The 27,282-nt window shown below is 34.6% G+C and overlaps 1 protein-coding gene across 2 annotated transcripts in view; it reads left to right on the forward strand.

Moving 5' to 3' along the window:
• The first annotated feature begins 2,479 nt into the window (after positions 1-2,479).
• foxp1a (forkhead box P1a) overlaps positions 2,480-27,282 on the forward strand; it is a 61,259-nt gene continuing 36,456 nt past the window's right edge. For both annotated transcript variants that reach the window (XM_073823006.1, XM_073823007.1), the window contains exons 1-2: positions 2,480-2,609; positions 22,100-22,251. In XM_073823006.1, coding sequence (XP_073679107.1) covers positions 22,114-22,251 — 138 coding nt within the window. In that variant the 5' untranslated portion in view covers positions 2,480-2,609; positions 22,100-22,113. The remainder of the gene's footprint in view (positions 2,610-22,099; positions 22,252-27,282) is intronic.

Here is a 27,282-nt window from a genome sequence, read left to right on the forward strand (position 1 = left end):
GCTTCGTGTCTCGTCTTTGTCGAAATAGTCCAAATGCTTAATATTTTCATTGTCGGAAATCATTAAGTCTATTTTTTTTAACTTATGCATTTGCTTCTAACTGCCTTTTTATTCACTATAATCACACTGTGTCTTGTTTCAGAGTGTTTATTAATGTAGTTTGTGTTTGGATGGATGTCGAGGGGAGCTGGTGTAGATATTGTCAAATTATGAAACTGAAAATGACCTGTGTAATCATCAGAGCATATATTTTTTAGTTTTTCAGTACCAAAGAGATTTCCTTTCTTTTCTCCTGTGTTAAAACTCATCTGCACGTGTCTGCGTCCTTCTCGCATAGAGAGAGTTAAAACTGTGTTTCTTATGTCTGTCTTTACTGATGTTTTTAATCAGTAGCTCACTTTCTGCTGTGTGCCGTTTTTTTTTTTTTAATGGAAACGTCAAGCCTAAAAAGACCTGCATCATGAACTGGGTCCCTTACTGCACTAAAAAGCACAATTATGATTTTTGTCCTGGGCAGGGATGTGCAAAATGACCTGTACATGCAGCTGACCTTTCATATTTCAGCCTTTTCCTACCTATCACTGATCTCTCAATGAGATGCGAGTACTGACGTGGATTTTTGGGTTTATTTTTCCGGAGCATTTGTGACGGTTTTCCAGGCTCCCGATCAGGATCTGAAACCTCAAACTGATTGTCATTCTTCTGGAATGGTGCCTTGTGTTCTCCCAGGGTTTCACTCGCAGAATGTTTTGTTTATCTATGTATTTAATCAGTTATATTATTAATTTTCTTTTCTTTTGCTTATAGGTTTTGAAATATTGAATAAATACAAAGCAGAATTCGAAATGTGACTACTGCAGTTATTTCTACAAAACTGTGTCTTTAAATTCAAATGCATGTATTTATGAAGTATGAAATACTAATGTACAGTTGAAGTCAAAAGTTTACATACACCTTGCAGAATCTGCAAAATGTTATTGTATCAAAATAAGAGGGATCATACAAAATGCATGTTGTTTTATTTAGTACTGACCTGAATAAGATATTTCACATGAAATACTATTATATACAGTCCACAAGAGAAATTGATTTTTGATACAGTTTTGTTACCTGAATGATACACACAAAAATACTGTTTTTTTTTCAGCATTTTTGTGTATTTGAAACCTTTCCAACAATGACTGTACGATTCTGAGATCCACCTTTTCACATTGAGGACAACTGAGGGACTCCTATGCAACTATTACAGAAGGTTCAAACGCTCACTTATGCTCCAGAAGGAGAAACAACGCATTAAGAGCTTTTTGAATTTGAAGATCAGGGTAAATTTAACTTATTTTGTCCTCTGGAACACATGTGAGCGCTGTCTGTAGCTCCTGAAGTGCAGTGCTAAATGAAAAAAATATGATATTTAGGCAAAATAAGAAAAAATGTACACATCTTCATTCTGTTCAAAAGTTTTCACCCCTGGCTTTTAACACATTGTGTTTCCTTCTAAAGCATCAGTGAGCGTTTGAATCTTCTGTAATAGTTGCATATGAGTCCCTCAGTTGTCCTCAGTGTGAAAAGATGGGTCTCAAAGGCATACAGTCATTGTTAGAAAGGGTTCAAATACATACAAATGCTGAAAAATAAAAGAATTTGTAGGACCTAAAGGATTTCTGAAGAACATCAGGCAGTTTAACTGTTCAGGACAAACAAGGGACTCATAAACAACTATTACTGAACAAAAAAACAGCTGTGGATCATTCAGGTAACAACAGTTTTAAGAATCAAGTATATGTAAACTTTTGAACAGGGTAATATGTATAAATTTAACTATTATTTTCTCTTGTGGACTATATGTGACGTCTTTTATGTGAAATATCTCATTCAGCTAAGTACTAAATAAAAACCAACATGAATTTTGTACGACTCCTTTTATTTTGCTAAAATAATTAGCATTTTGCAGAGTCTGAAAGGTGTATGTAAATTTATGACCTCAACTGTAAGTGCCCTGTAACCACTAGGTGGCGCTGGACACCCTTTATAAGCAATTTTAAACGTCTTCACTTGTCTGCATCTCCAATACATTTATTTATCTCACATTTCACCAGATTAGCTCCACATCTCTTTCCCTCCAGCTCGTGTTTAATATGTTATTGATTTATGCCTCATGGAATGAATCAAATCTAGTCTAGTGCGCAACACTATTTATTCCTCGCTTCTTGAGCGGCGACGCACTACAGCCCTCAGCAGGTGGACGTGACGTCACGCCCCAACAGCTACTCCGCTTTCAAACTCTTCTTAAAAACGCGATTTTGACACGACCCACGGGGTAACTTTATTTAGTTAATCGTGTTTAACAATTATAATTCGACGCTTGCTGTATACAACCCGGTACAAGTGCAAAATCAAGTCGCGTCGTTCGTAAAGTAGTCCCTGGGACGCTCACTGCGGAGGAATACACTTGTTTACATTGTGCAGCACGCGGCGATGTGGCGGCCAGCGCGCGGCTGCGCGAGCTTCATGGGAGACCGACACACTGCGCTTTCCAGCTCGCAAAAGTTCGTTCCACGGTCGATGTTAAAGTTTGCACTTCTGTCCGTTGAGAAACCACTTCATCCCCGGTGAGTTTATTCTTCTTTAAAGTTTCCCTATCTGTGTTTATTCGTAATTTACATGGGAGGCTGATTTGCTAGTTATTAGCCGTATCAGAACTAACGGCAGCGCTGGGGAGCAGACAGGAGGAGCAGCTAATTCAAAGCTCTCCACACTTTTATAGCCATTTAATTAGTATTTTATAACAAGTAATTTGTCTTGAACAAAGTCGGTGGCTTTCCTTACACTTGGCAAATGTCGCAGCATCCTATTTAAACCCCTCATGGGAGTGTTAGCTGGCTAACATGTGCCTTTGGTTCACTTCATGTGGAGAACAAAAACAGCCTGAGTAACTTCAGTTCAAGACACTGCATGCAGTCTGTCGTAAATCACATCTAATCTCCAAATCTCCACTTTGACTTTTCTTTTAATTATCATTATTAAACTGTTATGATTACAAAACAAATCGTATACATACTGTGCGTATATACAAACATACCTTCTACAGATATACATGCATTATTGGGCTGTTGATCATGCGAAATATACATACATGCACATACATATTTTTATGTTGCGACATTAATCAAGTAAATACAGTAAATAACCAGTTCAAGTAGAAGCACGCAATTCTTCAGTTACCCAGTCATTATGCATTTTGGCTTAAATCAAAGTAGTAATTTGTTAATGTTTGAATCATATGTTTATTTTTTTATTTGAACATAGAATCTTCACCCATTCTTAATCTAGACTTTTTTTTATCCGACACTATAATTATGCAGCCTATATTATAATGTTTGTCAGTGGGCATTAGTCAAATCTCATTCAATTGAGTGTTAATCCTAACTGGGTGGTTTGATTTTGGTCAGCAGGTTTAAACAGGGACTCACATGCATCCTCTCATAGAGGCGTGTTACTCTGGTTGTGTCTCATAGCCGAGTGAAGTGCCTACTTGGACTGTATTTCAGGCACCTATAATGCACAGCCCCACTAGGTTTCTTTGTCTACTTGGTTTACTGAGTTTCATTAGTTATCACGTGTACTAAAGAGTTAAAAAAAGTTCTCCTTTAGTTTCATTGTTTGATTTTGAAGTTGTTGAAACTACAACAAACACAAAAAAAGCTACGCCCCTTGACAGGTTTCATTTCTCCTTTTTGCCTCTGAGCGTTTACAATTCAGTTAATCATTTGTTGGAGCTCTTTACAGGCATCCCATTCTTTCATTTTTTTTACTTTAGTTGTCTGTTCTTAAACCAGGTGTTACCTGCCCTTAGGATCTGGTTCTCTCACTTTACGGTGCATTGTGAAGATCTGTCCATTCAGCACAAGTGGAAAACAATTTCAGTAGAGCGTTTAAGAGGATTTCATTTGTTAGGACAGAAGGTTTTTTTTTTTTTTAAGATGCCAAACCGTTTACAAATAAATATTTACCTGAAGTACCCCCTGAAATTTTAATTTAATTAAAAAAAAAATTTAAGTGACCTTCATTTAGAGATAGATGTGTGTGTGTGATAAATATATAATTTAATAAGAAGGGTAATATTGACCTATTAAGATTTTGCTTACATCTTCATTGTAAATGTTTTTTTTTCTATTTTATTAAAAAGTTTTTAGAGGTAAATCAGTAACAACTGCAATTTTAGCAATATTTCAAATGTGATTTATTAGATTTGTTGTATTTTGAATCCAATTTTTCTTTGTAAATAGCAAAAAGTTGATCACAAAACTTCACCAAATGTTTTGGTCCTGACTGTTTCGGTAGTGACAATTTTAGATACTTTTGAAGCTAGCTCAAAGTTGCTAATCAGCACATGGTTAGCTAGCACAGTTCTGAACTCTACACGTATAACATAAACTAAATGGAATTGCTCCCAAAAAAGTGTTTAATTATAGAAAAAGACAATTTTTTTTAAAAGTTAAACACAAATTTTTTTAGGGTTATGGACAGCCACCTCCCAATTGAAAGTACCCAATAAAAAATAATTTTGCATATATTAATCTTACTGGTATTTTAAATAGTATTGCGGATTTCAATAGATAATAGTAGGGTCTTAGTAAACATCTAAGATTTGAATACATAAATGCTTTTTAAATTTGTTTTTTTGGTTGTGGGACAGCAGTTTGCATCAATTATGTCAAATGGCCCACATATCCTTGAATAAATTTGATAAGGTTATTAAATATATAATACAGCCCTGTATGAATGAAATATAATACATTTTCATTACACCTACAAATATTGTTTAGTCCAGATTTTTGGTCACAGTCTCAATAATTAGTTTGAAAAGTAAATTGTGGGTGTCTTCAAAATCGATCATGATACAAATTTGTCAGATTGCCCTATTTTACTTGGGTTTGCTCTTTACAAGAGCAGGCTAATACCATAAGTTACTATGCAAATATTTGTCTCATTATTCACTTTAAGATGTTAAAACTCTTAAGCTTTTAAAATGTCAAATCCTTAAGCTTATCTTTTGGTTTAAAGGGATAGTTCACCCAAAAAATGAAAAGTTGCTCACTCTCATGTCGTTCCAAACCCGTAAGATCTTCGTTGGTCTTCAGAACACAAATTAAAACCTTTTTATGAAATCTGAAAGCTTTCTGACCCTTCACAGACAACAATGCAACTGACACGATCAGGACCCAGAAATGCGTAAGAACATCGATAAAAAATCCATGTGACATCAGTTGTTCAACCTTAATTTTATAAAGCTACGAGAATACTTTTTGTGCGCAAAAAATAACATTTTCTTCACAAATGTCTAAAAATGTCAAATGGACTATTTTATTGATGTCCTCACTACCTTTTTGGTCCTTGAACGTGTCAGTTATGCAGGGTCTGGAGCTGTGAAAGCTCTCGTATTTCATCAAAAATATCTTAATTTGTGTTCCAAAGATGAACGAAGGTCTTACGGGTTTGTAACAAAATGAGAATGAGTAATTAATGACAGAATTTTCATTTTTGGCTGGACTATTCATTTAATACTAACAAAGTGCTGTAAACCTATTCACAAAAGTGGTAGTTCTAAATATGTGAATTTATAAAAAGTAAAGCCTAGTGTACATTGCTTTCCCAAATGCATTCCCAATTCCAGCTCTGAAAATGTGTTCATGTATAAATGAACACAGTGCCGCTCTTCACTCTGAAACATCTACTTCAATTAAATCAATTCTTTGATTTGAAAATCACAATTTGATATCGTTATTATTGTGCAACCGCATTTGTTTATTTTGTTACGTTTGGTTGAATTAGTATTAGCTTAACTCATAAAGCCTTAGTACATTCTTCTTTCAGAACATACTCCTTCAGGCATTTTTCTGTATGCTGGAGCTTCGTCATGTTGCTAACAAACCTGTGATGGCCTGTCTTGCGTTTCACAACTGTGTTATTGATAAAGAGTTATTGTACTTGAAATAGTGACTGAATAATGCGCCGATTGACAGAATCTGCCATGCTTTCGCAATAACAGCTTCAATGACTTGTGCAAAAGTAATGCCTTATTTCTTAATGACGTAACTTCCTCCATGCACCTCAGTGAATGAGATGATCTGAAACTGGTAATGTCAATGTTATAATCTGATGAATGATTAACAGTTTTCTTGACATGTCTAGATAAACAGCTTTATGGCACATACTCCGATGTCCTGCAGTGATGGCTGGCTGCCTGCCTAATAAACAACTATCTATAGTACATAAATTGGTATATTGCACTTGTGAGACAAACGGTGTGATAGTTGAAGGGAGTGCCACGAGCATGAGAGAATGTAGGAGTAAGTGTAATGCGGTTTGTTCTTTCCGAGGAAGCGGCACGTGTGGCGCTCCTAGGCGTGGATGTGTAGATGAACGTGACAGATATTTCCTTTTTAGGTGGGAGTTGTAGATTTTGTTTCCCCTTTCTTATGTTCTGGCTTCACCAAGGGTTTCCCCTCAGGCGAAGGGGTTTCAGATGAGTGCGCTAACACTGAGTAAACTTTGTTGTGGCGATGAAGCGTAGTGGCTGGACAAGGTGACAGGTTTGTTCTTGGTTAGCGGTGTTCAGTCACTACCTTTCCCGTTAACATTTGGCATAGTGAATAAGCGTAGTTCTCTGTGTGGGTTCATCTTTTGAAGAAAATGAAACTAATAGCTGATTGTGTGTTCAGTATTCAGTTTCTGGTAAATAAGCATGAGTTTACTTTGTGGACTGCAAAGGTGTTGCTGTAGAGTGGTAAAAGAATTGCTTGTCACACTATGCTGTCTATTGGTGTAATCTATATGGAAATAGGGATAATTCTACTGCCCTATCTCAACTGACTCGCACACCTATGCAAATCTTCCGGAACAGTAAAGTGTGGTTGTGCTATCTCTGTTTGCCATCCTAGAGAGTTTGAACGCTTTGTGCAAAACTGATGTGATCTGTAGAGGCCTGTTTCATTTATTTTAAATTTTTTGCTTGAGGTTACCAGTGGGTTTATTAAAAATGCTTAATAAGGTTGCACCTTTATTTTTTACATATTTTGCTGTCGTCATGTCCAATTAAAGTTAATCTTGTACAAATCTTAAAATTAATATTTTTCATTATGTTGATGTCTAAATTCATTTTTAGCATTAACAACAATTGAGTTTAGTTGTTTAGTCTTTAAGTTTTTATTTTTTAATACAGTTTTTATTTTGCTCCTTAATTTTACTGTCATGTCTACTTAAAGTTAATCTTTAGCAAATCTTAAAATTATTATAATTTTTTAATATTATTTATAAATTTGGTGTAGAATTAACAGCGATTGAGTTTAGTCATTTAGTCTGTTTTTTTTATTAATTTATACACTACTGTTTTTTTTTCTTTTTGCTCCTTAATTTTTTTTTTACATATTTTGCTTATATCATGTCCGCTTAAAGTTAATCTTTTGCAAATCTTAAAACGAATATTATATTTCATTATGTTTATGTCTAAAATCATTTGTAGCATTAACAACAGTTGAGTTTAGTTGTTTAGTCTTTAAGTTTTAATTTTTTAATAGTTTTTATTTTGCTCCTTAATTTTACTGTCATGTCTACTTAGAGTTAATCTTTAGCAAATCTTAAAACGAATATTATATTTCATTATGTTGATGTCTAAAATCATTTGTAGCATTAACAACAATTGAGTTTAGTTGTTTAGTCTTTGTTTTTTTATTCTTTTATACAATACTTTTTTCTTTTTGCGCCTTCATTTTTACACATTTTGCTTATATCATGTCCACTTAAAGTTAATCTTTAGCAAATCTTAAAATTAGTAATATTTTTCATTATGTTGATGTCTAAATTCATTTGTAGCATTAACAACAATTGAGTTTAGTTGTTTAGTCTTTAAGTTTTTTTTTAATACAGTTTTTATCTTGCTCCTTAATTTTACTGTCATGTCTACTTAAAGTTAATCTTTAGCAAATCTTAAAATGATTGTAATTTTTTATATTATTTATAAATTTGGTGTAGAATTAACAGCGATTGAGTTTAGTCGTTTAGTCTTTGTTTTTTTATTAATTTATACACTACTGTTTTTTTTTTTTCTTTTTGCTCCTTAATTTTTACATATTTTGCTCTTATCATGTCCGCTTAATGTTAATCTTTAGCAAATCTTAAAATTAATATAATTTAATGTTACGTCTAAATTTGCTTGTAGCATAACAGCAGTTGAGTTGAGTTTAGTCTTAGTTTTTTATTCATTTATACACTACTGTATTTTTTTGTGTTTTTGCTCCTTAATTTTTTTTTACATATTTTGCTTATATCATGTCCGCTTAAAGTTAATCTTTTGCAAATCTTAAAACGAATATTATATTTCATTATGTTTATGTCTAAAATCATTTGTAGCATTAACAACAATTGAGTTTAGTTGTTTAGTCTTTGTTTTTTATTCATTTATACAATACTTTTTTTTCTTTTTGCGTCTTCATTTTTACATATTTTGCTTATATCATGTCCACTTAAAGTTAATCTTTAGCAAATCTTAAAATTAATAATATTTTTCATTATGTTGATGTCTAAAATCATTTGTAGCATTAACAACAGTTGAGTTTAGTTGTTTAGTCTTTAAGTTTTAATTTTTTAATAGTTTTTATTTTGCTCCTTAATTTTACTGTCATGTCTACTTAGAGTTAATCTTTAGCAAATCTTAAAATTAATATAATTTTTAATGTTATGTATAAATTTGGTGTAGAATTAACAGCAATTGAGTTTAGTCGTTTAGTCTTTGTTTTTTTTTATTCATTTATACACTACTGTATTTTTTGTTTTTGCTCCATAATTTTTTACATATTTTGCTTTTATCATGTTCACTTAAAGTTCATCTTTAGCAAATCTTAAAATTAATATTATATTTCATTATGTTGATGTCTAAAATCATTTGTAGCATTAACAACAATTGAGTTTAGTTGTTTAGTCTTTAAATTTTAATTTTTTTAATAGTTTTATTTTGCTCCTTAAATTTGACATATTTTACTGTCATGTCTACCTAAAGTTAATCTTAAGCAAATGTTAAAATGAATATAATTTTTAATGTTATGTATAAATTTGCTTGTAGCATTAACAGCAGTTGAGCTTAGTTGTTTAGTCTTTAGCAAATCTTAAAATGAATATAATTTTTAATGTTATGTATAAATTTGGTGTAGAATTAACAGCAATTGAGTTAAGTCTTTGTTTTTTGTTTTTATTCATTTATACACTACTGTATTTTTTGTGTTTTTGCTCCTTAATTTTTACGTTTTGCTTTTGTCTTGTCCACTTAAAGTTAATCTTTAGCAAATATCAAAATGAATATAATTTTTTTCATAATGTTGTGATTGTCTATCTGTTTTTTTAATCTTTATTTTTTTGTTAGTTTTTTTTTTAAAACACTACTGTTCAAAAGTTTGTGTTTGTAAAGTTTGTAAAATGTTTTACATTCACCAGTGCTATTTATCTGATCAAAAATATAGTAAAATATTATTTGTAACACTATAAATGTTTTTGCTTTCACTTTGAATCAGTTTAATTCGTATTTGCTGAAACGTATTAATTTCTTAAAAACAATTTGGTATCACTTTACATTTAAGATGTTATTTGTTAGCATTAGTTGATGTATTAATTAACATGAATGAACAATGAACAGTACATTTATTACACTGTTTATTAATCTGTTAATGTTAATAAAAATACAGTTGTTCATTGTTTGTTCATGTTAATTCACAGTGCATTAACACAACTTGTGATTTTAATAATCCATTTGTAAATGCTAAAATTAACATGAAGATTAATAAATGCTGTAAGAGTATTGTTCATTCTTAGTTCATGTTAACTAATGTAGTTAACTAATGAACCTTATTGGACAACATCAGGGCTCGCAGAATCGCTAGTCCGACGTCCCGGGGCTATTGTGTTTTCCAGTCGGGCTACCAAAATGTTTGACCGGCCTGCCCGACGGGTTATCATAAAGTACAGGGCTTCTGAGATCCTTAAAAACTCCTCAATTTAGTTGTATCAAATGTAAGGCCATTAACAGTTTTAAATATGTTAAATAGTAAAAGAAAAATCTTAATAATAATATTAAGGGGTCTTACAGTTGATGACGGAAAGACGAGAATCACAATAGGGCTGGATTAAACTTCAAAAGGCAATGATGTTATTGAATAAAAATATACGTACTGCATGTTTCAAAGTCAAAACGCCACACGGATGTCTTTATATGAATGTATCTGAAGGGAGCCGACTGTCCTCAGAAACGTATCGTCTGTATTTTCATTTCTTGCCTGATAAAACTGTTTTAATGCTGCTTTGTATACAGCCGTTAGTAGGGAAACCGTAATATTCCCCCTCGTGACAGAGTTAATGTGAAAGAAGTTAATGTGCCATCTAAAAATATAAACAATTAAGACAGTAATATTTATGTTTTGAATAAATATAATAAATTATATACTTAATGTATCCCTTTTAAATGGTATAAAGGCTGAAATGCCATTGCATAAGATATTTAGTTTTTGTGTGAACCTGTATCTGAATTCTAAATCATTTTATGACTGAATATTATATTGTACATTGTTCAACCCCACTCATACTGTGTTCATTTTACTTGTGCAGCTCTTCAAAATAAAGAAATTGCCTTAAATTGATATTTTAAAATTCTACTAAATAGTGAAATAAAATTCCTTCCTTGATATTTGTTTATATTTGTGTGTTGAAAACATTTGTGATTGACATTTAGACTCCTATCTGATTTTCTGTATTTAAAAAGAAAATTGTCTTTTTTTATTTGGGCTAGTTAAATACATTTTCGGGCTACTAAAATCTGTAGAGTACCTGCCCGAAGGGCTACCAGAGATTTTGAAATTTTGCAAGCCCTGAACATTACAAGATATTCATTGGTATTGGTCATTTAATATCAGTACACCCTAATATTGTTCATTTTTGGGTGTTAAATGTGATTTGTTTTCAATTCTGTCTCCTTATGTTTGTCTTGAAAGACATTTTTTAATATAAATAAAAAAATACATTGCATTAAAAAGTAAAAGATCATATCAGCAAACTACATTCCCATTTGCTTATCTTTCTTATGTCCTTGGAAAAAAAAAGTTTTTGGCCTTGACTTTTGTTTGTAATCTGCGCACTGTTAGTGAAGTTTCAAAAGTTTGAATGAACCCAAAGTCTAATGTTTGACAAGCCTTCATCACACTGATGTTCAGTCTGTCTGTAGAAACCACATAATTTCCATCTCAGTAAAGTGTATTTACATAGTAGTACACCTGAATGAAAAGCAGGCACCATAGCGAACTGCTCTCTGTACTAAGCCTGTCACACATTTTCAAGATAATATTGTCTGGCCCTGTAACTTCACTGATGCAGCCTGCCTATCTTTTTACTTGGCTTGTATCCGTACAGTGTGGTTTTGTGTATCTGCGTAATTTGTCATGTGTTCATATAGCCAGGCTATGAAATGTGATATTCTATGAGGGCTGCCTCTTCCATTATCTCAGAAACCTCTCTAAAAATAGACCCATGCATCCAGACACCATGCTATAGCCTACTACAAAGTGCCATTAGCCCCTTCTTTCTGCCAACTGCTCCCATCAGCCTCGTCTGGCTGTCAGAACCTGGTTGAATGAGCTCGTGATGCTGATTTCTAGCTTTCTCCACATTCTGTAATCATTTTTAGGTAGGTTCAGCAGTATTAAAGTGCCTTGTAAAGTGAGACTGTACAGTTGTCATAAACCTTAACTCTCATGAATGTTTGAATTTAGCCTTCTGAAATAAGTCTGTACAGGTTACAGGTTTCTTACTTGGTTGTCTTAAAGTGACAGTTCACCCAAAACTGCATTTTGTCATCACTTACTCACCCTCATGTTTTTTAAAACCAGTATGACAGTTAAAAAAACAACAACTTTGAAGGACACAAGAAGATTTTGAAGAAACTGGTTTTTGGACCCTACTGCTGTCATTGTTTGCAGTGGAAAAAAAAAAAAATTCTTTAAAATGACTTCTTTAGGTTAAAAAAAACTAAGTCTGACAAGTTGTGTTACGACATGAGGGAGCATAAATTATGACGACATTTTCATTTTCAGGAGGACTATCCTATTAAGTATAAGTGACTCACCTAAATGTTTTACTGAAACATAAATTAAGGGTTTCATTTCACCGTAAAGCAAATTTAATTCAATTTGGGTAATTGGGTTTAGGGAGTTGTTTTCTAAGGTGATACATTAAGATTAAGGGATAGTTCATCCAAAAATGAACATTCTGGCATTAATTACTCACCCTCAAACCTGTAAGACCTTCATTCATCTTCAGAACACAAATTAAGATGTAATGCAATGTAGTTACCATGTTCAAGAGCCAGTAAAGTAGTAAGGACATTGTCTATGTGACATCAGTGGCTCAATCGTAATTTTATAAAGCTATGAGAATACTTTTTGTACACAAAAAAAAAAGACTACTTTCAACAATTTCTTTTCTCCCATGTAAATCTAGGCATGTTCACGAGAGTACAGAAAGAGAGTCAGAAAGCTCTTGGATTTCATAAATATCTTAATTTGTGTTTCGAAAAAAAAACGAAGGTCTTACGGGTTTGGAACGACATGAGGATGCGTAATTAATGACAGCATTTTCATTTTTGAAACTATCGCTTTAAGTCAGCTGTAGTGAAGTTTAGGAACGAGCCACCTTTTTAATATTTGTTAGGGCTTCACAATAAGGACTGCCCGATGACCCTTGGTCCAACGTGAAAGATGCTCGAAACAGTTGACAATTGCAATTGTCCCAGTCGGCCATAAATTCGTCATGAATGTTTATAATTTTTAAGCCTTGCCAATTTAAACATTAAAGCAATTTTTAAGAATTCAAGTGCAAGAAGACGCGAAAGATTCTCGATTCAGCATTTGCAAGCTGTTTTCTGTGCACACAACGTTCATACAGAGAGCAGCGTCTAATGGCGCTTTTCCACTACACAGTACCAGCTCGCCTCGACTCGACTCGACTCGGCTCTGTTTGGTTTTCCACTGTGTAAAAGTTGTACCTGTACCGGCTTCCAGGTACTTTTTTTCGTACCACCTCCGGCGAGGTTCCAAGCGAGCTGAGGCGATACTAAAATGTGACGTGAAAACACAGCAGACTGCTGATTGGTCAGAGAGAATCGTCACTATTCACTGCGTCATCATTGCACGCGCCAACAATAGTATCCAGAATAACCCCGCCATTTTTAAAAAGTTTGGCCAGAGATTGCGTGACATATCCAATCCATTACATATTATGGCAACTCGGAAGAATACGCCGTGGTCAAACGAGGTGCAGACAGCGGGTGTGTGTCGCGTAGAAGATTACATCACGGCAGTTTCCTGCAGCGTCGCTATGACAACCAGGTACTATTGTGGAGGTACAGGTACAACTTTTACACAGTGGAAAACCAAACAGAGCCGAGCCGAGGCGAGCTTGTACTGTGTAGTGGAAAAGCGCCATTAGACAGCATGCAAACTGCGAATTGAGTTCTCTTTTGCAACTTCTTTTGCTTAAACTGATAAATACACATTGCCGATTTGAACAGATTTTAAAACATTCAAACACAAGACTACGCAAAAGAACTCAATTTATCACTTGCACTTGCACCCAGAGACACGTCTCGGATAACGCACAAACACAGAAGTTCTCTTTCACGTCTTTTAGCGCTTGAACAGACAAATACATACAAAAGTATGTCAAAATGTTTTCAAAGTCCCAAAGAGCTATTCTTTCTAAAAGTTAAGACTCATCCACACCTTCCTAATATTCGAGTGTGTAGCACATTTTATGGAGGACTTTTTCCTGAACCCTTTTTATTAAAAGTTGGGCAATTCCAACTTTGCAAGGACACTGTTGTCAAAAAGTAGAGAGTTCGGTACTTTCGGTACTGAAATTTTAAAAACGTCTATTTCCCACTCACATTTGAGCACTGTTGAGCTGATTTTTAAACATCGCTGATTGGCCAAAGTGTTCACCTGTGGGAGCGTTTGAAAGCTCAAATGTGAGCAGGAAATGGACGTTTTTAAAATGTCAGTGCCGAACTTTGTTCTTTTTAACAACTAGTGTCAGTATTGCTTTGGAAGCTGATATTCCAAATATGGTAAGGGCCAATCACAACACACTGGATGGCTGGCCAATCAGAGCACACCGCGCTTTTCAGAATGATGAGTTTTGTAAAAATCGACTCGTTTCACACAGACGGGGCAGAGAGGAGCAACAATAAAGTACAGTGTGTGGAAAATAATGTGTTTTATTCAACCCATTGCATTACACCAAATACACAAAATCCTCTTTTTAGCAATGTCATATGACCCCTTTATATTGGATCTATGAATCGTCTTTAACGGAGTGTCCTTGGAGTCTTCTTAATATTAATCCAAGAAAAAAACGAGAAAGAAACAAACACTCAGGTCAGTAAGATGGAGTGATGGTCAATCATCTGGTGGAAGAAGTAAAAATATCATATTGTGAATAATTAGCCAGATGTATTTGTCTAGCCACACATTAGTTTGTTCCCTATGCATATTTTCCAACATCTTCCTGTAATAGGAGCTCTCTTTCCTCCACATATTGCTCCCCTTTTTAAAATATTTATTTATCTAGTGATTCATTCCTGGACTGCGCACAAGGTGTTTTTTAAAATCTGACTTGTTTCATGTTCAGTGTAAATTTCTGTAACAGAACAGCCTGAGGCTGTTTATTGATGAACTGTTTTTTATTTTCCATAGCTGAGGTGGAAAACACAAACATGCGTACTTTTATGGAGAATTAATAGGTAGACAGAGTCTGATGAACTTGTTTTCTTTATATTATTACTTGGTCTAGTGAATTGATTAATATACGATCGATACCTAGAAGTAAACAACATTAGACAGACGTGCCTAGGCATATTAATTGTCCAGTTGAATGTTCAATTGCATTATGGGTGATAAAACCCCACCATCCTCAGACCTAGTCATAATTGTACACAACAAACAACCTTTTTTGTTGATGTTCTTGCTAATTTCATTACTCAAAATCAGTTTAAGAGCCACGTCTTGATGCCGCATCACATTAAGCACCTTTAGAGCTCATGAGCGTGTTTATGACTTTACTTTCCTCCCTCTTTGTGTTATGTATCAATATCTCCTCATTGAGACTTCAAAGGCATTCCTTCAGGTTGGTGTATGTTTTCCCTTCCTGACAGTTGAAGTCCTCAGAGGCTTCACCTCTCCCCTAAAATCCTCATGTTTGTGTTGCTTGTCGGCTAAAGTTTGTGTCTATGGGAAAATGAGGCATTAGGAATGCAGAGAAACGTTCACAAGATGAAGGCCTATCATCTGTGCAAATAGAGCGATGCCAGTGTAAGTCAAATAAACACACACAAAACATTCTTCAGCAGTTACACTGTTGTCGAGCTTTTGTTCTCTTTCATGTTTCTGACAATGTAAGAACGTTTAACCCAAACAAACGTGCATTAGCTGGATCATTAACTGGTTCAGATTGACATTTTGTAGTTATTTCTAACACATCTATTTACAGCAAACATGCCTGGTGTCAGCCTATGACAGAATGACACGGTGTAACTCACAGATTTGTGCATGATTCATATGTAGGCCTGTTTTTTTCCCCCCCACATTTGTTGACAGGTTGCATTACAATGTAATGCTCTCATTATGTACAGTGTATGTTTTAGCACATATTTGTCATGTTTTTCATGCACACAAGTGTTTTCTGAGTTGCTGGATATTTGTGCAATCACATAGATGCTGTTTTGCTCCAGATTGACTCTTTGACTTTTTTCTATTTGCTTATTGGTCAATTCAGCAGTCAAAAAAGACATGAAACATCTGTTCACCTAGCTGTTCACATAACTATTCAACTTAATGCCACGGAAGAATGGCACTAATGAATTGATTAAAGTCATGATGAAATGAAAGTAGTGACAGATCTTTTGTTTTATGTTGTGATCCGAGTGAAATGGATTGTTGTAAAAAATGTAGGGCGGGGATTTCTATCCATCGATTGTTGATTTGATGGAGGCAGATCTTCATGCTAGTTTGTTCAGTCAATTGTAAAAAAAGGACTAGTTTGATGAGAACAGTTCACCGTACGTCATCAGAGTAGGGGTGTGCGATATTGACAAAAAATATCTATATTTTCTGGGGTTTTATTGATAACGATAATTAGACAATATTTTGCTGTGTGTGTTATTGTGCTTAAGGACTACTGTGCTGACTCCTAAAGTTTTTGATATTCTTCATATTTTGTGTGGTCAGTTCACAGCAGTGAAAGAAATTTTTCTTTTCCAATAAGTTTAAATGGATTGGGGCATTTTTACCTTTTATAAAGACATTTTTTTCTAAAAGTGTGCATCTTTTGGGGCAAATTCTTACATTTAATCAGTCAGTTATAGGGATAGACAAGATCTTGTGGCACGAGATCTCGTGAGATCTGATGTGTCTCGTGAGATCTAACTGGTGACAGCTGCATGTTTAAAAAAGTATTTATTCATTCATTCATTCAGAAGATTCCAATATTGAAACAAGTCTTTATTAACCGAGACACTGACTCCTTTATTTTTTAAAACTTTGTTCAAATAAATATTTTTAAAAGACTTTTAAATTACGCTACACTAGTAAAGGTTTTTCAGTTTATCCAGAATCATGCAGCTTTAGTTTACATGTTTAAACTGCACATAATTCATTAAAATAGAAGTTTCATTTCCTAAAGTACAAGTTGATATCAAAATGCACCTACCTCTTTAAAAAAAAGTTTAAAAATCTCATCTTGTTCTCATGAACCCAGGCTCGTGTCTCGTCTTGTGGGATAAGTGTATTGTCACAGCCCTAGTTAATTATAATAATAATACATTTAGGCTGTTACCAAACAAATTTAATCAGTATCAACAAAATTCATCTTTGCAGAACTTGCATATGAAGTGGCATTAAGATGTATTTACTAGAGGTCGACTGATGTATCGGTTTTGCCGATTAATCGGCACCGATAGTTGATTGGCGGAACTATCGGTTATCGGCAAAAATCCCTGCCGATAGTTTTTCCGGGTTGAGTTCTTTGCTGAAGCGGCTCACGCTCTGCTCCGCTGTCATAGAGTATGAGAGGTTAAGTCGACACCAGTGTTTAATGTTAGGATTGTTACCATATATTTGCATTGGTTTATATCAAGCTGGTCATATTGTTAGCCAGCAAAGTTGCAGATTTAAAGACGTGATGTAAGAAAGCAAACTGTGTTCATTTAGCCGACAGGAATCCTGCTGCGCCACAGCGCTCCATTCATAGTTTTACATTACATAAAATCTGTCCCAAATCGTTGTTAATGTTCATATGCTTCATATTCATATTTTTTTCTGCTGTATTGCTATCTTTAAATTAATCACTAATATAAAGTTTTGGACCCAGTCATAATCGTGTTAAATAATCGTGATTACAAAATTGACCAAAATGCCAGAATCAAGCAGCCCTAGTTTTTACACATGTTAATGCAGCTATATTTGAAATTATTTTAAAAGAGAAAAGATACTTTTGAATGTGAAATTAAAACCACCAGTAGGTGTCAGCAAGTTGCTGGTAATAAAGTCATTGTGCTTGAACCAAATCATTTAAATGGTTGGTTTATTCAGAAACGAAACACCGTCATGTTGCTCAGAGACGCAAAACATTACTGTGGCTGTGTTTGGAGTGATTTTTGTTGGCAAAATTGAGCAAAAACAGAAAATATGTTGTCTAAAACATAAGTCTTTCAATATTAACATCTTGTTTATTGAACTGTTGTATAAAATCAATATCACATTTGTAGTCATGCTGTTTTTTGAAGGAAAAACATTGGAGTGTCAGATTATAATTTCATCATAGGAAATTCTGTATTAAAATTACTAAATAAGTAAACGCCGTTACAGTCCATGAAACATAGGAAACTTATATGAAAAGAAAACAGTGAGTCAGAAAGCTGCGCACGTCAGCCAATTGGCTGCGCACTATTATCTGCTGCCAGCTGCTGTTATAGAGGATGATGGGTACCTGACGGGCCGGGCCGGGTTCGGACAGATATTTAGAAAGGATGCTCTGGTTCGGGTCGGGCTCGGTCACATCAGCGTGATAACACCGGTTTCACACTGCACGCGTAAGACGTGTTTGCTAGCGCCACCCAATGGGCAGCGCGGCGCTGACAAACACCAAAAGTGGGGCGGGACTTGCTGGTTTAATTGTAATCTCAAACGCCATTGGTTACCTCCTCTATTTCAGAAGTTATTATAGAAATTAATACAATATTAAATAATTAAATTAAAAATATGCGAAGCTGTCTACGCTAGTCTGTGCGCGATGTAGACAGCATTCAAAATAAGTTAATAATAAATATTACATAAAGTACATTAAATAAAATAAGCCCACAATAAACATTTTATGCATCCCACAGTCTTGTAAGTTCATTAACTGACCCTCTTTTTTCTGTAATATTTGTATCATTCGTTTATATTCGTTATTTTTCCTTTCATTTCGATCTCCTTACTTAAAGTTTGAATGTAAATGATACTGTAAATTATTGACAATAAAGCTTTGATTATGCTATATGACTGTGATTTTTACTGGAATGCAGTTTAAAGATTGAATTTAACATATATTTTATTTTGTTTCTTCTAATTAATAGACTTAGCCTATAAATATATAGTAGTTCAATGACGAGTGAATTATTCACGTAGTTTCATTTGTAAATTTTATTGTCACAGTACATCAAATAAAATAGGCCTGCAAGACATTTATCCATCGTTCTATTAACTGATAGTTTTTTCCATATTGTTATTATTTATATATTATATATTTATTAGTATGTATGCCCATGTGTGACGATAAATAAGCTGTTTTCATTTACAAATGAAACTGCAATGATTCATTGAAACCTCAGTGAAACACAAGTGTTTAAATAGGCTAGTCTATTAATTAGACGAAACAAAATAAAATATATGTTAAATTCAACCTTTAAACTGCATTCCAGTAAAAATCACAGTCATATGTCGAGCATTTACAGTATCATTTACATGTAGAATGTTAAGTAAAGAGATCGAAATGAAGGGGGAAACGACTATAAACGAAAATATATGTTATTTGCTGCGGGGGCACGGGCTTCGATAATCTCACTCCTTTTTGACCATACCTCTGTTTGCATCCCTGTGTTTAAAATGTGATTAAGTAGTGACAGTTTCTTAAATAATTATTTAAGGCACTAAAAGTGAAGCATATAATAAGATTTAAATGGGTTGTAAACACGTTGAATCTTGCAGAACATAGTCCTTTGTTTTTGTTTACGATGCAGGATGCCTCTGGTGCTTTTATAGCATAATTAAACCTTTGAGCCAATTGGAATCTCTTGTTAGATAATCTGAATTTAAATGAGTGACAGTTTAGTTCACACAAAGCACATTGTGTTATTGCTGTAGTGCCTCCGCCCCTTGGGAACACGTGGCATTATTTTAGCTTCAATACTTTGGATGAGTTCATCTACTTGCATACAAATGACCCATTCCATGTTTGGTCCATATCTTCCATGTATCATGTCTGCAACCTCACACCAATCTAAAAATGTGTCCTTCATTCTCAGTGAAAGTACAACTCTGTGTCTCTGCCAGCCGAAACAGGCAGCGGCTGTGTTAGCAGCACTAAATAACAAGCACTCAAATCCCGCGAGCTCTGTTCTGGTTCACATTCATGTCAGGAGAGGGGTTGCTTGTTTGTCTAGAGATTTTCTTCGCTGTTTACTCTAGCTGTGTTGCTTTTCGAGCCGTTCCCCCCGCCCTTCTCGGCTGTTTACATAAGGCCCTCCCTGTGTATTATGGCACCTGCCAGATCTGCAGATTGTACCACCTGGTTAATGTTAAATTGCTCCAGAAGGAAGATGTGTTTGTTAATAAACACCAAACCTAGGGCCCCAGTGTTTACTGTAGTCATGGTGGCAATCAGTTATTTAACAAATATCGGCCCCTGCTTCCTTGTGTGGGAGAGTGTTTAACTGTGTAAGAACCAGAGAAAATGCTCAGCCAGACAAGGGAGCGCTATATGAAGCTCTTATGGCTGAAAGAAAATGAAGATCTAGATTCTTATGTAACTCTTGAGTTTTCGTATGACCAGTTTCTTTAAACAAGTGGTTTCTTGCCATCATGAGGCCATCAAAAAAAAGAGAACTGTAAACATGTCTTCGGTTTTCAACTGTACACGTAGCCCACGCAGCTGCATTGTCTTAAATGGTTTATTTTAAGCTTCGTGGAAGGCAGGCAGACAGGTTATACCAATATTCATAAGAATCTGCCTCTTACAATTGTGTTTGCTAAAACAGGCATGCTTTAACCTTTTGTTTTCTGTATATCTGTATTGTATGTTAGTATTTGTTGAGAAAGCACTCAAATAATAAAGACCTTATTCGAAGACAAAACGCAGCTTTAGATTGCTAAATTGTCAATATTCGCTATTAGTCAAAAGTTTTTGAACAGTAAGAATTTTGAAGAAGTCTGTAAGAAGTCTGTTCTGCTCACCAATCCTGCATTTATTTGATTTAAAGAACAGCAAAAATGGTCAAGTTTTGACATATTTTTAATATTTAAAATGCTTGTTTTCTATTTAAATGTTTTAAAATGTAATTTATTCCTGTGATTTCAAAGCTGAATCCATCAGAAATCATTCTAATATTCTGATAACAGCTGAGTAGAATTTTTTCAGTTTTCTTTGTGGAATAGAAAGTTCAGAAGAACAGCATTTGTCTGAAATATAAATCTTTTCTAGTATTATAGATGTCTTTAACATCACTTTTGATCAGTTTGAAAGCATCCTAGCTAAATAAAAGTATTAATTTCTATATTTTCAGACTCCAATCTTTTATACACTATACACTTCGTATAGTGTATAATGTTACAAAAGCTTTTTATTTAAGATAAAAATGCTCAACTGTTTTAAATATTGATGATATTAATAATAACAAATGTTTCTTGAACAGCAAATCAGCATATTAGAATATTTCTGAAGGATCATGACTAACTGGAGTAATGATGCTGAAAATTTAACTTTGATCACAGGAATAAATTACATTTTAAAATACATTCAAATAGAAAACAGTTATTTTAAATGGTAAAAATATGTCTAAATTTGACTGGTTTTGCTGTACTTTGGATCAAGTAACATTAAAAATCTTAAACATTAAACTTTTGACTGGTAGTGTATATTGTAACTATATTGTCTGCTATATATATACATATATATTTTTAAGTGTTGGCCTAAATAGACTTGTAACTAGTGTCTTTGGGCGCTACATGTCTTGTTTTTTCAGTGTCTCATGCCACGAGCCTCACGTTTTTAAGTCGTAAAACTATGGCAGTACTTGATCTAGCATAGAAAAATCCCTTGGAATCAGGAGGCAGAATTAATTACATTATCATAATTAATCACAATAATTAGCACTTTAAAATTAACATTATAATTACTAAACCACCATCAGCATCTCTGATACTGAAAGTGAAGTACAGTTAGTACTCTGGCCTTTCTCTTTGCTGATTGTATCAGGCTGTGAGGAATGTTGTCTTTGTTCGTGTCAGGTTTTTTTTTTTTGTAAACACACTGATGTGATCAGGCTGTTTCACACAGATGTTTGTCGACTTTAAGGAGGAAGATGCAGAATATTGATTGTTCAAGGGCAAAACTGATATATTTATCAGATTTTAGTCTTTTAGGAGACAAGGTGATACTATACAGTACTATAACATGGCTATTTCCTCATTAGCACCTTATAAGATTTGCGTTAGAGGGCGGTTGTCAGTTATTGGCATTAACATGTCTGTTGGCATCAAATGCTTTCATTCTCAGAACTGTTTGTTTATAATGCAGCTATCATATTTGTGAACAGTACAAACACAAATGTTTGTGTTGTGATGTCAACTCTGCTTGCACGCATGTTTTGTCATGATCTAGTCTGTGGGCTTATGTGGGGGGAGAAAGAAAGGCAAGAAAGGAAAAGCCTTTCCAAAGCTTGCACTTCTATTTGAAATGTAATTTTGTATTTCAGGTTGTCATATCGACATGCAGGAGTCCAAGACCGATCAAACAACCAATAGCAGTCCAGCTGGGCAAGAAGGTCAGAGCTCAGAGAGCGAGAAGAGAGTAAGCAGAGAAACGTCTTCATCACCGTCAACCACAGCCCAAACCCTTCAGACACAGGTAAGCACCTTAACTAACTTAGAATACATTAGCTGCTGCTCTCTTGTCATTGCTTTGTTTCTTTTGTGCATTGAGACTACTATAATTTCAGTGTTAATAGCTCTGGGCTGCATTTCCCAAAAGCATTGTGAGCCAAGCTGATCGTTGAGACCTTTGGTGGCAATGTTTCTGTGATCAATTTAGTCTTACGGTGCTTTTGGGAAATGCAGCCCTGTACAGTTACAGGTTCATCAAGTCAGTGAAATTACAAAATGTGTAACCTGTTGATACTCAATTTGCTTAATGATAAGCCTAGTATGTCAAATAAAATTGCAGTAGGACATATATGGGGCATGAATATGTGACCCTTCACTTTTAGTGTGTTATTCATTCCACTAAACCAGCTAAACCGTTTTAAATAGACGTACTGTCTTCTCTTACGGTTATGTTACGCGTACTTTGTATGTTAGTTAACCCAAAAATGAAATTTGTCATAATTTACTCACTCTCATGTCATTCCAAACCCATCTTGGGAATGCAACTGAAGATATTTTTAATATTAATATTCTCTCTTTTTTTTGTTCCTTCACTGAAAGAGTGTAATCAAAAGGGCATCTTAAAAGTCAACCATATGAATCATGTGCTTTAATCCAAGTCTACTGTAGAGACACGGTTGCTTTATATAAACAGATTTCATTTAGGCATTTATTCACAAATAAACAGTGATCAATGTGCATTAGGGATGTAATGATTCACTCAGTTCACAATGTGATAAGATACACAATACAAATTATAAATGAAAAGGTGTGCATTTATTATTTCTCAGACAAAATGCTGCACATTCCTTTGTGAAATTGAAATGTCAAATAACAAACCTATTTAGAATTTAATTTTGAACAAATCCCAAATTAAGCATAAATAATCCAAATAAAAGAAATGTCTACTAAAATCCAAATAAAAGAAACTACTAAGGCTTTGCCAGTGCTCTTTCCATTTAGAATTAGAGGCAACGACTGCATTTCAATCACAATCTAAACAAAGATGCTGCGAGCAGTTTTGGATTAAAATTGTTTGTATGATTTCGAAATTAAGCAAAACAAAATTTAGATTTGTGGAGCTAATACTTAAAAATATCATACGGGCTGCATAAGATGCAAATTCACTGTCTGGCAGCAGGTGGCGCTTATGAAACAGCAGCAATATAGTTATAGTTTTTGCCGCACTACACACTAAACACTATGGCATGTAAACTTTTCTGAAGACAGTCAGTTTCTCTCAGAGATACGTTCATATAAACCTCACCCCCAATTTTATTGTGATTTCATTTAACATCTTAACCGACTTAAATCATTACATTTTCTTGATTTTCATCTGGCTTGGGGTGCATTGTTACATTATTAATATGCATATTGTATAAAGATGTAATATACAATGTGGTATACAGGGCTTGATATTAACAAACTAACAAAAGTTAGGAGCACTAAGGCCCTATGAAATCAGTTTCATATGGTGTCTCTGGGCCAAAAGCAGCTGCATGACTGTAAATGTTTGACACAAAAATAAAAACATCAACAAAAACACTGAGTGCGTTTTTCTCTTTGTGTTTACAAATACAATGCCAGGAAGCACAGCTGTTTAGAGGTCATTTCTGGTTGATGTCAGAATTTACCGGTATTTTGAAAGTGATGTGTGAATGGCACTTTACCGGTAAAAAGATGGAACATTGTTGCCTGTGTGAACAGTTCTTTTTTTGTAGTTAACGGTAAAGTCAGTCCGGTAATTTACTGGTATTATGGTGTGAAAAAGGCTTCTGACAGCAGGTGGCGCTTATGAAACAGGGGCAATATAGCGTTACCTTGCTTACCGCTGTAAACCGTGTTTGTTTCTGGGGTAGCTCCCTGTCACTTGACAAACAGTGTAGTGTCAGTAAAAGAGAGTGATTGACTGCTTATACTGGCACAGGCAGGAAATGTGCCGTAATTAGCAAACATTATGTAGATAAATTAAACTAGGTCGCACCACAACAATTATTTGCACTCGCACAGATGCTCCCAAATATATTTTTAGGTCACACAGATTAAATGTCAGGACCTTATGTGACCCTAGACCACAAAACTAGTTGTAAGTAGCACTGGTATATTTGTAGCAATAGCCAACAATACGTTGTATGGGTCAAAATGATAAATTTTCCTTTTATGTCAAAAATCATTAGGATATTAATCCTCTTCACAATTCTTCACAAAAAAATTTTTCTCAGAATTGCATGATATAAACACAATTCTGAGAAATGAAGTCAACTGTGTTATAAACTCACAATTGTGAGTTAAGTCAGAATTGTGAGATATAAACCCCGCAATTCTGTAAATTTCTTTTTTTCCCCCTCAGAATTGGACTTTATGACTTGCAATGGCGAGGTTATATCTCAAAGTCCTGAGAAAAAAGTCAGAATTGCGAGTTTATATCCCACAATTCGGACTTTATATCTAGCAATTCTGACTTTATAACTCATAATTGTGCGTTTATATCTTACAGTTCTCAGAAATAAGTCAGAATTGCGAGATACAAACTCACAATTGTGAGAATAGTCAGAATTGCGAGTTTATTTACCACAATTCTGACTTTATATCCCACAATTCTGACTTTATATCTAGCAGTTCTGACTTTATAACTCTAATTTGTGCATTTATATCATAGTTCTGAGAAAAAAAGTCAGAATTGTGAGATGCAAACTCACAATTGCGAGAAAAGTCAGAATTGCAAGTTTATATACCACAATTCTGACTTTATATCTAGCAATTCTGACTTTATAACTCTAATTTGTGCATTTATATCTCATATTTCTAGGAAAAAGTCAGAATTGCGAGATACAAACTCACAATTGTGAGAATAGTCAGAATTGCGAGTTTATTTACCACAATTCTGACTTTATATCCCACAATTCTGACTTTATATCTAGCAGTTCTGACTTTATAACTCTTAATTTGTGCATTTATATCATAGTTCTGAGAAAAAAGTCAGAATTGCGAGATGCAAACTCACAATTGCGAGAAAGGTCAGAATTGAGATATAAATGCACCCTCAGATTGCAGATTTTCAAATAGTTGTATCTCGGCCAAATATTGTCCTATCCTAAGAAACTATTCATCCATGTAAAGCTTATTTATACAGCTTTATGTATAAATCTCAATTTAAAAATTGACCCTTATGACTGGTTTTGTTGTCCAGGGACACATGTAACCCAAATTGTTTTCAAGACTTTGTATAATGTTGACTTGAAGAGCTCAACGAAATATTAAAAATATCTCTCTAGCTGTTTCAAAGAAAGTCATATAGGTGCAAAACAACATGAGGGTGAGGTTTTAGGTGAGTAAAGGCACAGAACCTTAAATTGAATTAAAGAAATTGGAGTTGAATCGGAAATGAGTTGTGAAATCTGTGGCGATGCCCAGCCTTACACGAGACTGACGTGTTGAAAGCGTTCCAGGAAATGCATTCTCAAAGTAATGAAGCTTTTATTGGTATGTCAACATTTGTTACACAATAGCCTTGTTGCTTATTAGATAGAAAAATTGAGCAATTGTATGTGTGACACACCCGTCTGATGTGAATCGGGGGCTCTGTGATCATAGTTCCGCCTCTCAGAAATTGTCCTGTTGTCACTAAAAATCTTTACGCATGCTTTTATCCATGTATGTGTGTGCGTAAAACGAACGCACATGCTAAAATTGTGACCGCAGTGATTAAGTACTGCAGATTGATGCTGAGAGAGAGCCACACATCGCTGTGATGCCCCGTGTTCGGATTCCAGATGTATTATGTCAACTCTGGAATATCGGCCAGACAGCTGTGGGTTCAGGGCACCGTCCCGTATTAAAAAACGGAGAAGGCTCTGAAACGCTTCTGTAAATGCTTTCCCATGTTGTTTTCATCTCCCAAGGATTACTGTGTCATGATCTGTCTGCTTTCCCTTTTCTCTTCACGCTTCGCTATTGAAGTCTCCCATGTCCGTTTGCTCGTCTCTCCACCCTTCTGTTAGAGAAAGGGGAGTTCCACAGGGCCAGATGTTTGACCCTTCAGAGGTGTAAGAGGTCAGATCCGAGAGGATGGTCCCACCACTGTGGATATTGTTTGCTTGCACTATTTGCATTTCTCTTTCCTTGATTTCTATCTGGAGAGCCTCACAATGGAAAATAAGACAAAAGCAACAGCGAGTGAGAGAGACGTCCTTTCAACAACTTTTGGAGACCTCTCATTGCTTTGGCACAGCTGGGGTATTTACTTTGTGGCTGTTTCCTGACAACTGTTTTTTCCATTTCAGAAGGTGTATAAAGTTCTGGTTTAAATAAAGAGCAGGTTGAGATTGTCTCATGCAAAGACGTATGCTAATGTTTTTTCAAATGTTACCATGTGATAGTCTTCAGAGGAATGTGTGATAGGATCCAATCACCAAGGGACCGCGGCTGTTAATGGTGCCAAAGGTTGACTCCTCTGCACTTTATGCACTGGCACTGCACGACTGTTATAGCAGGATGTTTACAGGTTATTATTAAATAAAAGCGTTGCACAATCATCACTTCATTTGTTCTGTGAGGACTTGTCAAGAGACTTGCATTATGGCTGTGATCACTTTTAACAAACCCTTGCACGGATATATCTAGTGGAGTTATTCTTAAAGGGATAGTTAACCTAATAATCTAAATGCTGTCATCATTTACTCACTATCTAGTCATTCCAAGTGTGTGTGTGTGTGTGTGTGTGTGTGTGTGTGTGTGTGTGTGTGGAGTTATTTTTAGTAACCAAAGCTGTTTGTAACATTATTTAAAATACTTTTTTTTTCTGTCTTTTTAAATTAATGATTTAAAAAAATCATGCTAACCAAAGCTGCATTTATTTTATGAAATTATTACATTTTTTTCATCCTATTTTTGTGGAAACGGTTATATTTTTTGATAGTAGTTTTTTTTGCTGTTTTTCATGGAAGCCAGTTTCTGCTACTGAAAAAAAAAAAACGGTTATTACGACTTATTTCACAATTCGGATTTTTTTTTTTTT

This window comes from Garra rufa, chromosome 18 (assembly GCF_049309525.1).
Source record: "Garra rufa chromosome 18, GarRuf1.0, whole genome shotgun sequence".
NCBI classification, from domain to species: Eukaryota; Metazoa; Chordata; class Actinopteri; order Cypriniformes; family Cyprinidae; genus Garra; species Garra rufa.